The sequence below is a fragment of the Scyliorhinus torazame genome, chromosome 11 (genome assembly GCF_047496885.1).
Source record: "Scyliorhinus torazame isolate Kashiwa2021f chromosome 11, sScyTor2.1, whole genome shotgun sequence".
Classification (NCBI taxonomy): domain Eukaryota; kingdom Metazoa; phylum Chordata; class Chondrichthyes; order Carcharhiniformes; family Scyliorhinidae; genus Scyliorhinus; species Scyliorhinus torazame.
In genome coordinates this window covers 111,938,408-111,952,114 of record NC_092717.1, presented here as the reverse complement: position 1 = coordinate 111,952,114, position 13,707 = coordinate 111,938,408, and the positions used below count along the sequence as shown (strand labels likewise).

At 46.8% G+C, this 13,707-nt stretch overlaps 1 protein-coding gene across 5 annotated transcripts in view; it reads left to right on the top strand.

Annotated features, from left to right (window-relative positions):
* Positions 1 to 13,707, top strand: part of LOC140385450 (centrosome and spindle pole-associated protein 1-like) — a 344,086-nt gene that overhangs the window by 288,709 nt on the left and 41,670 nt on the right. For all 5 annotated transcript variants that reach the window (XM_072467626.1, XM_072467627.1, XM_072467628.1 and 2 more), the window contains one exon: positions 5,193 to 5,259. In XM_072467626.1, coding sequence (XP_072323727.1) covers positions 5,193 to 5,259 — 67 coding nt within the window. The remainder of the gene's footprint in view (positions 1 to 5,192; positions 5,260 to 13,707) is intronic.

The following is a 13,707-nucleotide window of genomic DNA, read 5'->3' as shown; positions in this document are numbered from 1 at the left end:
TGCCAGGGTGCCATGGTGGTGGTGCAAGGGTGCCTGGGTGCTAGGGTGGCACTGCTAAGGGTCAGTGCCCAAGGGGAGGCCATATTCATGAAAGGCGAGTGGAGGGGGGTATGATGGGTTGGGGGTTGCAGGGCAGCTAAGTAGGCGACTCTGGGAGGTTGGGTGGGTGGGGGTGACGGGTCAGGGTCCTGGAGGCAGGGGGTGTGGGGGGCCTGAAGAGGGGGACTGAATGGTGTGGCGTCCTCACTTGGGGGGGGAGGGGGGGGGGGTTGTGGGGTAATGCCCATGTGTGTGTGGGGGGGGGGGGGGGTGACATTGCCCATGGGTTGGGGGGATGGGGAGGAGACCCACAAACTCACTTGGATTGGCTCTAGAGTTCAGCTCCCCAATGCTGGAAACAATTCGAAGTGTGAGCTAAACCAGAGAGAAACTCCTCAGGGCCCAAAAAAGTGAGATTAAGTGTCATTTGATAGTGGTGGGGAATGCCCGAGCAGAGCCGGTGGGAAACTCCCTGCAAAACCCGCCACAAATGAACTTAGAAATTTTTCAGTTAAATTACGCCCAATGTGTTGGGATGTAAGTATTCCCCTCCGCAGGTTGAACTACATGAGTCTGGTGGGGAAGGTTAAAGAAGACATGCAAAGGTGGGACAGTCACCCACTATCCCTGGCGGGCTGAGTGCAATCGGTTAAGATGAATATCTTGCCGAGATTTTATTTGTATTTCAGTGCCTCCCGGTGTTCCTGCCCAAGACATTCTTCATAGAGATCGACCGGCTTGTAACTGGGTTATTTGGGTGGGGGAGGGGTGGTTTACTGGTGAGGCTATACTGTTGTAAGGGGAAGAGGGGGTGGTTCTTACTGTTTGGTTGTTAGTCTGTGTTATTGTATGCTTTGTATAAAAATCACCTGATGAACAAGCTGTGCCCCGAAAGCTAGTGATTCCAAACAAACCTGTTGGACTTTAACCTTGTACTGTAAGACTTCTTACTGGGCCCACCCCAGTCCAATGCCAGCATCTCCACATCTTGTATAAACATGGTTAAAAATTACAATAAAATCATTTCCAAAAAACAAAATTCCACTGGGAACCTATCTGACGCCGGCGCTTTACTCGTCTACATTCACCCAATAGCTGTCCGGACCTCCTCCATCCCTAACGACTCCTCCAACCCTTCCCGATCCTCCTCCTTCACCTTAGGACACTCAAACCCCTGCAGAAACTCCACCAGATCTGACTCCTTCCTGGCGGCTCCGACTTATGAAAATTCTTATAGAACTCTTTGAACACCCCATTAACTTTATCCGGCACAGACACTAGTCCACCCAAATCCCGGACCTGAACAATCTCTTGGGAGGCTGCCTTCTGCCTCAACTGCAAAAAGACAATTGGCCTTCTCCCCATATTCGTACATTACTTCCCTCAAGCGCCACAACTAGTGCACTGCTGTATCAGGTCAAACTGCATCTGCAACTTCTTCCTACTAGCCAGGAGCTCTGGAGTAGAGTCACTCGACTACCTGCCATATACATTCAAGTTCTCAGCTACTGACCTGTGGCGTTCCTCCCTTGCCTCCCTATCCACTGTTCCTTATGCAAGATTATTTCACCTCTCACATCCGCCTTCAGGGCCTCCAACAGCACCGAGGGCAAAACCTCACCATTTTTGTTAAACTCCACATACTCATCAATCACCCTTGCCACCTTTACACACAATTCTAAATCTGCCAACAGCCCTACATACAAACTTCTCGTCGGCTGCTGAATGGACCCCATCTCCAAAACCACATCAATAGGTGTAGAGCATGATCCGAAATAAGTATCGCAAATATTCCGCTTTCCTCACCCCTGGCAGCAGAGACCGCCCCATCGAGAAAAAGCGAAAAAGTTGATCAGTTAATACACACTATGCACGGAGTTAAAAAGGAGAATTCCCTACCCCAAGTGTGCAAAAACCGCCAGATATCCACTCCACTCATCTCATTCATAAACGCCATCAGTATCTTTGCTACTCCTGAAACGGGCCAAAGACTTGGACTTAGACCGATCCAACTTAGGATTCAAAACATGGTTCGAATCTCTCCCCAAGATCAACTGGTGCATGTCCCATGCCTGGTATAGCAGCAAACATCCGTTTTATGAATGCTACATTGTCCCAATTTGGAATGTACACAGTCGCCAAAACCACCGACATACCTTCCAATGTTCCATAACTGAGATATACCTTCTCGTCCGCTACCACCTTCCCCACCTGAAACCAAACACTTTTATTAATTAGTATTGCCACCCCTTGTGCCCTGCTGTCAAAGCCCGAGTGGAACACCTGACTCGCCCAACCCTTACGGAGCCTAATCTGGTCCCTCACTCGCAAGTGGGTCTCTTGCAAAAGCACCACATCAGCCCTCAGGCTCTTAAAATGAGAGAAAATTGTGGCACGTTTCACTGGGCCCCCCAAACCCCGCATATTCCACGTAACCAATCGAATAGGTGATTTCTCACCCCCCACCCCCACCCCATGCCTCACTCTGCAAATCAGCCATTTCCACAGTGAGGGATTATTCCCTGCATTTCCCATATTTCTGAAACTAGAGCCCACCCAAGATAGCACCCAGCCCCACCCAACAGATGGGACAAATAATAACCCTCAGTCACTGTCAGAAATCTACACCTTCCCCCATCCTAAAAATCCCTCTCGACCCAACACCCCTCTCCTCCATCTCTTTCCCCCCCCCCCCAATCATTCACACCTTCTAGGCTCATCGAAACCTGTCTAAACAGGTCCAGCAAGCAATGTCTCTCTCCACCCCCCTCGCTCTCGTTCACTAGCCAGCCTCAGCATGCTACTGAGGTAACCCCCCCCCCCCCCACCGCCAGAGCTCACTCAACATAATTTTTAAAAAACACCAACCCAAGAACCAAAACTCCTCCACACCCTCCTTCAACCCTGGAACTACCAAACTTCTCTCCTCTTCCCCCAAGCCATATACGCCCTCGAAAACAGAAAATAACAACCAAAAAATCAAAACACACACATTTCAATTAACAACTCTGTACAAAATGTGGAGTAAAGGAAAAGAGAAAGATAAGAAAAAACACAAACTTCCCAGTGTCAGGCCATTCATTGAATACTTCCTTGTCACATTACTCCTTCCAACGTGTATCACCTCACACTTTTCAGGGTTAGATTCCATCTGCCACTTTTCTGCCCATTTGACCATCCCATCTATATCTTCCTGTAACCCAAGACACTCAAATTCACTGTTAACCATCCAGCCAATCTTTGTGTCATTCACAAACTCCACATAGTCATCTATGTCGTTTATATAAATGGCAAGCAGTGGGGGTGGCCCAGTACAGTTCCCCGTGGTACGCCACTGGACACTGGCTCCCAGTCACTAAAGCAGCTGTCTGTCTTCATCCTCTGCCTCCTACAGCTAAGCCAATTTTGAATCCACCTTATCAGGTTATCCTGTATCCCACGTGCATTTTCCTTCATTATAAGTCTCCCATGTGGGACTTTGTCAAAGGCTTTGCTGAAATCCATGTAAACTACATCAACTGAACTACCCTCATCTACACACCTGGTCACAAGTTCAAAAAAATTCAATCAATCCCATCAATTTCTCCCAACAGCATTTCCCTACCAATACTGATTTCCTTCAGTTCCTCCCTCTCTCAAAATCATGTGTACCCCAAAGTTTCTGGTACTTTATTCATGTCCTCCTTTAAGGAGGCAACCAAAATTTGTATTTAGTTGGTTAGCCATTTATTTTTTGCCCATTATAAATTTCCCTAGTTCTGAGTATAAGGGACCTACATTTGTCTTTCCCAATCTTTTTCTCTTCACATACCTGTGGAAGCTTTCTCAGTCTGTTTTTACATTGCCTGTAAACTTACTCTGGTACCCCATTTTCCCCTTCTTAATCAATCCCTTTGTCCTCCTTTGCTGATTTCTAAACTGTTCCCAATCCTCAAGCCTGCTTTTTTTTCTGGCCAATTTGTATGCCTCTTCCTTGGATCTAATGCTATCTCTAATTTCCCTTGTATGCCATGGTTTGGCCACTTTCGCATTTTATTTTTGCGCCAAACGGGAATGAACAATTGTTGCAGTTCATCCATGTGCTTTTTGACTGTTTGCCTGACAAATTGCTATCAAGAGTTGCTCAAAATAATTATATTTTTATAAATTAAATTTGCAAAGCTATTCACAAAGGTTAATGAGTCAGTAACTAAAAGTCAAAGATTAAGATCATTAAAAGAGCAAAGGAAAGATCAGTAGAAATTATTGTATACAGAACGTTGTTATGATGCAGGAAAAATGAGTGCAAGCAGAATCCCTAACAGTATTTCAAAGAAAAGTGGCTAAACAAAAATTTTAATGGTTTTGGGAAAAGGAGTTGTAGGTGTTTTGGATTGAGTGAAAGGCCTTTCAGAGCACAGATATAGTAGGTGAAATGGGGTCATCACGCACTGTAAAGTTCCATGAAGGAGGGAATGTTGATGGAGCTGTTTTTCGGTAAGTTTTAAAAGTTTTAATTTTTTTCTATACTTGGAAATTTGATCACAAATTGGATGGATGGGGAATATTTATAGTATATCTGAGAATAATTTTACATTCTGTGTCATAGGTAAATTTTATTGATCAAAATGTGATGGCAACTTACTAGGAAGAAAGATTTTGCTCATGTTGATTCTTGTTTTCGCATTTATTGTTCAGAAGGGACATTTGGGAACTTAACCATTGAGAAGATGTAGACAATGCCTATGACGTAAATGACACATAAGGAATTATATTGTTAAGATTTGTCAAGGATAGAGTGTCAAGATTGAGCGGGCCGTTTATCTGTTTTAATAATAATTAAGTTAAAAATTGTTTCAATAATAAAATCAATAAAAAGAAAGAAGCTTTTGTGTCCCCCCCCCTCAAAGTAACTTTGAGGGCAATTGCTACAGGAACTCTAGCACCAAGATTTTTTTAGTAAAAATAGCTGCAATATTTAATAGTGGCAGTGGAAATTAACGAACAGCAGATTCAAAATTTACAAAACCCTCAATCCAAAAAGCTGGAAGTCCTAGAATTATATTTTGAAATGTTTTAATAACTGTTTCATTCATTTAAGTTGACATGTTAAACCATTTTACTTTCATAAATTTGTGTACTTGAAATGTCTTAAAAATTGTTTTGCTCCATAGGATCATCCACAGTCAGGTACCGAGTCACCGCCAGTTCCTGCTAGACGAAACCAGCTTCGAGCATTTGGTAAAACTAATCAAGCCGATGTATATTATGTGTGCTGTAGTTTGTTACTTTAGCTGTTGGAGAATTCTAGGTATTTGATTAAAGTTTAATAAGAAGTATAACATTGCACAAAGTTCTAACAGTGACTGAAAAATTGTTTAACCCTATTGGATATTTACACAATTATGTTTGGATTAATGGGATTTTAAAAAGATTATTTTAATATCAATTACTTAGGAACCGTTGATGTCACTAAATAAAGTGGCACAGTAAATAGTGTGGATGGGAACAAAACATTGTAAAGGGACTTTAAAAAATATATATATTTTTATTTCAATTGTTTTCAATTATTACAAAATAAATTTACACTAAACAACAAATACATAAAGGAACAATTCATGAATAACACAATCAAGAATTATCAACCACACTAACCCCAACCCTTCAATATATAACTACAAAGGTTAAGACGACAAAGCGTAGTGGGCGGCATGGTGGCACAGTGGTTAGCACGGTTGGCTCACAGCGCGAGAGACCTGGGTTCAATTCCGGCCTCATGTGACTGTGTGGAGTTTGCACATTTCCCCCGTGTCTTCGTGGGTTTCTTCCAGGTGCTCCGGTTTCCTCCCACAGTCCAAAGATCTGCAGGTTAGGTGGATTTTTCATGCTACATTGCCCGTAGTGTCCAAAAGGATAATGGGGTTATAGGGATAGGGTGGGGGAGTGGGCTTTGGTAGGGTGCTCATTCAGAGGGTTGGTGTAGACTCGATAGGCTGAATGACTTCCTTCTGCACTGTATGGATTCTGGGATTCTATGAAAAAGACTAATAACTCCTCCTGACAGCTGACCGTGACTAACTGTCTGAAAAGGAAATTAATGCCTGCCATTTCAAGTAGAATCCTTCTAACAACTCCCTAATGGTGTACTTCTCTAGATACAGGAAGTCCATTAGATCACCCAACCAGGCACCGGGCCGAGTAGAGATCTCCACCCCAGCAGAACCCGCCTCCAGGCTATCAAGAGGCAAAGGTAAGGAGTTCTGCCGTCACACTCGTCTGCAGCACTGGCAAGTCCAAAACCCTGAAAATGGCCACCAGTCAACAAGGCTCCAGCTCAATATCAGGAATTTCTGACATGGTGTTAAAGAATGTGACCCAGAAGCTCACAAGTTTAGGACATAACCAGAACATATAGGCATGATTTGCCGGCTCCTGAGAACAATGTTTGCACCTAACCTCTACCCCCAAGAAAAAAAAATATTCTTCCTCGTCTTGGTCAGATGTGCCCAGTGCACCACCTTGAACTGAATCAAGCTGAGCCTAGCACAGGAGGAGGTTGAGTTGGCTCTGTGAAGAGCCTCACTTCACCATCTCTCCCCCATCAAAAACCAGACCCAGCTCACCCTCCCACTTCCTCCTCACCTGATCCAAAGGAGCCTGCTCCGCCAACAGGGTTTGGCCATAAATGTCTGAAATCTTCCCCTCACCCACCTCGGCCAGAGATAAGATCCTATTCAGGAGGGAAGATGAAGGTGCCAAAGGAAACAACAAAATCTCCTTGAGCAGTAAATTGCGCACCTGGTAATACCTGAATAAATAGGACCTTCGGAATTGGAATTTATCCACCAGCTCCTCAAATCTGAGGAGCCCTCCTGCCCCCAGGACCTGAACTTCAAGTGTAAACCCGATGGTGCAAAGGGACGATTCCTACAAATAGGGGCTGACAATGACATGGAGCCGAGTGTAAAATGTTGTCTAAACTGTCTCCAAACCCTCAGCATGGGCAGCAACAGCCAAAGCCGAGGTAAATTTTGAAGGGGCACACTGAAGTGAGGCAATTACCAAGGCCCTCGAGCTGGAATGACTACAAGAGCCCGCCTCCATCTGCCTTGCATGGAATTTGGATTCTTGAGCCAATAGTAGATACCCAGTGATAAAATTAGGTGAGGCTAAGCCGACTGTCTGTCTGTCTCTCTCTCTCTCTCTCTCTGAAGAAACCCTTTACGAACTCTCGGGGTCTTGCTAGCCCAAATGAAGGAAGACATCATCTTGTTAACTCTAGCAAAAAAACCATTTGGGGAGAAAAATGAAGAGACACTTAAAAAGAAATAAAAACCTCGGAAGGATATTCATTCTAACCGTCTGAACCCTGCGCCAAGGGCAGGGGGAGGTTATCCCACTTCTGCAAATCAGCTCTAACCCCACTCACAAGACTAGCGTTATTTAATTTATAAAGCGATGCCCAGGAGCATTTCGGCATTGACATCGCCACCCTAAGCAAGACCCGGCAGTGATACTAGCTGAAGAACCTAGGTGGCAGTTTCACCTCTTTCTGGAAAGATAAACCAGAACACATTTGCTGCCTCCCATGGGGTTGACTGCGTCATTAAAAATTAAATAGTTGGCCATCTCACAGACTCCCTTGGGATAAATGAATGCCATATGACCCTTTGGTTCCCCCTAGCCCAGAACCACTGCATTGTTGTCCTCCACTCATGCCCAACACTGGAAGCTGCAAGCAAGTCCAAAGAGGAATTTCACTCAAGCATCGAACAATTCTTGGCCCGTCCCAACTGGCGAGAAGCAACTCCTTCTTGGCAATGTCATCTCCAGAGTTGGAAAGGACAATGGTCTCTGGGGAGGTGTACTCAGCAGAGAGGGGGTAGGGCAATCCAACAGCAATTGGACACTGCTCCTGGCAAAATGCCGAGAAAATGGCCTTGTCATAACAAACATCAACTTATCAGAGAAACAAGTACAGGATCTCATGGCAACACCATCGCTCCAAGCACTGGCACCTGCTCGACTACGTCATTATCCGAATGAGGGAGTTCAAGGACATGCGTATCACCCAGGCGATGAGAGGAATCAATGACTGTTGGACAGAACACCATCTAATCCACTCTGTGATCAACATCAATGTAGCCCCAAAGCAACATCGATAACAGAAGTAATGCAGCAGGAAAATCAATGCTGAGGCATTCCAAGACCCTGACAAGAGAGCCCTTTTCAACCAATCCATCACTGCCATCTGACAACTCCCAGTGACCAAGAGACGCAGAGTATCCACAGCTCCTGGTCTGCCCTCAAGGCCTCCGTAAGCAGCACCTGCGAAGAGACACTTGGTCACTCGACCAGGAGACCAAGGAGCTGATAAACCATAAGTGCAAGGCTTTCTGAACTTGCAACAGCAACCCAAGCCGAGACCAAGAAAGCAGCTCTACTGAGGGCTGGGGTCCAGCAAAAAATCCGCACTCCAAGATATAGATGGTGGGTGGAAAAAGCACAGGAGATCCAGCAGTTAGCTGACAGCAAGTTTTCTTTCACTGGAAGGGGCACTTCGAAGTCCTCCTCAACAGAGATCTTCAATGCGAGTGTCCTCGACTCCAATTTGCAGTATGCTATCACTACCATATCAGCACAACACCAACCCGGCATGAGGTAGAAAAGGCCATCTGCCAGCTAAAGAACAACCAGGCATCTGAAGCAGATTTAATCCCAGAAGCACTAAAACATGGCGGAGAAACACTATTGGCGTGAAAACATGACCTAATTTCCCTTATCTGGAAGGAGAATGTGCCACGAGATTTCAGACGCCATAATCGTGAACATCTTCAAGGAAAGTGAGAAGTCCGACTGCAGTAACTACTGAGGAATTTCAATACACGAGTCCTCCTTAATCGCTTTCTCCCTGTGGCTGAAGAGCTCCTTCCAGAGTCTGAATGCAGATTCCACCTATGGGGCACAACAAACATAATCTTCACCACTCGGCAACTACAAGTGAAATGTAGGGAACGGAACCAACCCTTGTTGATCTCACTACGGGCTTTGACAATGTCAACTGCGAGGGATTATGGAGTGTCCCCCTCCATTTCGGCTGCCCCAAAAGGTTTGTCACCATGCTCCGCCTGCTCCATGATGACATGCAAGCTGCAGTCCTGACCAACGGATCCACCACAGACCCAATTCATATTCGGGCTGGGGTCGTGCAAGGCTATGTTATTGCACCGACACTCTTCTCGATCTTCCTTGCTGCAGTGCTCCATATCATCCTCAGCAAGCTGGAGTGGAGCTAAACTATGGAATAACCTGGAATATGTTCAACATCTGCAGACCAGATCCAAGGTTATCCCATCCTCTGTCATTGAACGACAATATGCAGACAATGCTTAGATCTGAGCACACTCTGAGGCCAAACTCCGAGGCATCATCAACACCTTCCCCGAGGCGTACGAAAACCTCACACTAAACAACCAGAAGGCAAAGGACCTCTACAATCCTACCCCTGCCATACAGCACTGCCTACCCCCAACAACGTGGACCACTTTGCATAACTAACTCAGCCTTGTTCAAAAAACATTTAATGATAGTCCCAGCAATTTCAGGCCTGTCAGTTTGAAATCAGTCGTGGGCAAACTTCTAGAAACAATTATTCAGGATAGAATTAGGAGTCATATGGAAAAATGTGCTTTGATTAGGAAAAGCCAGCATGGATTTCCAAAGGGGAAATTGTACCTAACTAACTAGCTGGAAGCTTTTGAAAAGTTAATAAAGGGTTGATGTTGATAATGCTGTTGATGTGGTATACATGAACTTTTTAAAAAAAAATATTTTATTGAAAATGTTTGGTCAACCATCACAGTACATTGTGTATCCTTTACACAATAATATAACAGTATAAATAACAATGACCTGTTTTATAAACAAAGAATAAATAATATAAAACGAAAACTAAATGGCAACTGCCATGTCTCAGATAAACACTCTCCAAAAATATGATTTAACAGTCCAATATACAATTATTTATAGCAACGACCTATACATATTATACATATATATTAACAACCCTGAGAGTCCTTCTGGTTCCCCCCCCCCCCCCCGTTCTGGGCTGCTGTTGCTACCTTCTTCTTTTCCATTCCCTCTATCTTTCTGTGAGGTATTCGACAAACGGTTGCCACCGCCTGGTGAACCCTTGAGCCGATCCCCTTAGGACGAACTTAATCCGTTCCAGCTTTATAAACCCTGCCATGTCATTTATCCAGGTCTCCACCCCCGGGGGCTTGGCTTCCTTCCACATCAACAGTATCCTGCGCCGGGCTACTAGGGACGCAAAGGCCAAAACATCGGCCTCTCTCGCCTCCTGTACTCCCGGCTCTTGTGCAACCCCAAATATAGCCAACCCCCAGCTTGGTTCGACCTGGACCCCCACTACTTTAGAAAGCACCTTTGTCACCCCCACCCAGAACCCCTGTAGTGCCGGACATGACCAGAACATGTGGGTGTGATTCGCTGGGCTTCTCGAGCATCTCGCACACCTATCCTCTACCCCAAAAAATTTACTGAGCCGTGCTCCAGTCATATGCGCCCTGTGTAATACCTTAAACTGAATCAGGCTTAGCCTGGCACACGAGGACGATGAGTTTACCCTGCTTAGGGCATCCGCCCACAGCCCCTCCTCAATCTCCTCCCCCAGCTCTTCTTCCCATTTCCCTTTCAGCTCATCTACCATAATCTCCCCCTCGTCCCTCATTTCCCTATATATATCTGACACCTTACCGTCCCCCACCCATGCCTTCGAGATCACTCTGTCCTGCACCTCATGCGTCGGGAGCTGCGGGAATTCCCTCACCTGTTGCCTCGCAAAAGCCCTCAGTTGCATATACCGGAATGCATTCCCTTGGGGCAACCCATATTTCTCGGCCAGCGCTCCCAGACTTGCGAACTTCCCATCCACAAACAGATCTTTCAGTTGCGTTACTCCTGCTCTTTGCCATATTCCAAATCCCCCATCCATTCTCCCCGGAGCAAACCTATGGTTATTTCTTATCGGGGACCCCACCAAGGCTCTCGTCTTTCCCCTATGCCGTCTCCACTGTCCCCAAATTTTCAAAGTCGCCACCACCACCGGGCTTGTGGTGTATTTCTTCGGTGACAACGGCAATGGGGCCGTCACCATAGCTTGTAGGCTAGTCCCCCTACAGGACGCCCTCTCCAATCTCTTCCACGCCGCTCCCTCCTCTTCTCCCATCCACTTACTCACCATTGAGATATTGGCGGCCCAGTAGTACTCACTTAGGCTCGGTAGTGCCAGCCCCCCCCTATCCCTACTACGCTGTAAGAATCCCTTCCTCACTCTCGGGGTCTTCCCGGCCCACACAAAACTCATGATACTCTTTTCGATCCTTTTGAAAAAAGCCTTCGTGATCACCACCGGGAGGCACTGAAACACAAAGAGAAATCTCGGCAGGACTACCATTTTAACCGCCTGCACCCTCCCTGCCAGTGACAGGGATACCATGTCCCATCTCTTGAAGTCCTCCTCCATTTGTTCCACCAATCGCGTTAAATTTAACCTATGCAATGTACCCCAATTCTTGGCTATCTGGATCCCCAAGTAACGAAAGTTCCTTGTTACCTTCCTCAGCGGAAAGTCCTCTATTTCTCTGCTCTGCTTCCCTGGATGCACCACAAACAACTCACTTTTCCCCATGTTCAGTTTATATCCTGAGAATTCTCCAAACTCCCGAAGTGTCCGCATTATCTCTGGCATCCCCTCCGCCGGGTCCGCTACATATAACAACAAATCATCCGCGTACAGAGATACCCGGTGTTCTTCTCCTCCTCTAAGTACTCCCCTCCACTTCTTGGAACCCCTCAATGCTATTGCCAGGGGCTCAATCGCCAGTGCAAACAATAATGGGGACAGAGGGCATCCCTGCCTTGTCCCTCTATGGAGCCGAAAGTATGTAGATCCCCGTCCATTCGTGACCACACTCGCCACTGGGGCCCTATACAACAGCTGCACCCATCCAACATATTCATCTCCAAAACCAAATCTCCTTAGCACCTCCCACAGATAATCCCACTCCACTCTATCAAATGCTTTCTCGGCATCCATCGCCACCACTATCTCCGCTTCCCCCTCTGGTGGGGGCATCATCATTACCCCTAGCAGCCTCCGTATATTCGTATTCAGCTGTCTCCCCATCACAAACCCAGTTTGGTCCTCATGGACCACCCTCGGGACACAATCCTCTATCCTCATTGCCATTACCTTGGCCAGAATCTTAGCGTCTACATTTAGGAGGGAAATAGGTCTATAGGACCCGCATTGCAGCGGGTCCTTTTCCTTCTTTAGGAGAAGAGATATCGTTGCCTCAGACATAGTCGGGGGCAGCTGTCCCCTTTCCTTTGCCTCATTAAAGGTCCTCATCAGTAGCGGGGCGAGCAAGTCCACATATTTCCTGTAAAATTCAACTGGGAATCCATCCGGTCCCGGAGCCTTCCCCGCCTGCATGCTCCTAATTCCTTTCACTACTTCCTCTATTTCAATCTGTGCTCCCAGTCCCACCCTTTCCTGCTCCTCCACCTTGGGAAATTCCAGCCGGTCCAGAAAGCCCATCATTCTCTCCCTCCCATCCGGGGGTTGAGCTTCGTATAATTTTTTATAAAATGCCTTGAACACTCCATTCACTCTCTCCGCTCCCCGCTCCATCTCTCCTTCCTCATCCCTCACTCCCCCTATTTCCCTCGCTGCTCCCCTTTTCCTCAATTGGTGGGCCAGCAACCTGCTCGCCTTCTCCCCATATTCGTACTGTACACCCTGTGCCTTCCTCCACTGTGCCTCTGCAGTACCCGTTGTCAGCAAGTCAAATTCTACGTGTAGCCTTTGCATTTCCCTGTACAGTCCCTCCTCCGGTGCCTCCGCATATTGCCTGTCCACCCTCAGAAGTTCTTGCAGCAACCGCTCCCGTTCCCTACTCTCCTGCTTTCCTTTATGTGCCCTTATTGATATCAGCTCCCCTCTCACCACTGCCTTCAGCGCCTCCCAGACCACTCCCACCTGGACCTCCCCATTATCATTGTGTTCCAAGTACTTTTCAATGCACCCCCTCACCCTTAGACACCCCCCCTCATCTGCCATTAGTCCCATGTCCATTCTCCAGGGTGGGCGCCCTTCTGTTTCCTCCCCTATCTCCAAGTCCACCCAATGTGGAGCGTGATCCGAAATGGCTATAGCCGTATACTCCGTTCCCCTCACCTTCGGGATCAACGCCCTTCCCAAAACAAAAAAGTCTATTCGCGAATAGACTTTGTGGACATAGGAGAAAAACGAAAACTCCTTACTCCTAGGTCTGCTAAATCTCCACGGGTCTACTCCTCCCATCTGCTCCATAAAATCTTTAAGCACCTTGGCTGCTGCCGGCCTCCTTCCAGTCCTGGACCTCGACCTGTCCAGCCCTGGTTCCAACACCGTATTGAAATCTCCCCCCATTACCAACTTTCCCACCTCTAGGTCCGGGATGCGTCCTAGCATACGCCTCATAAAATTGGCATCATCCCAGTTCGGGGCATATACGTTTACCAAAACCACCGTCTCCCCCTGTAGTTTGCCACTCACCATCACGTATCTGCCCCCGCTATCCGCCACTATAGTCTTTGCCTCAAACATTACCCGCTTCCCCATTA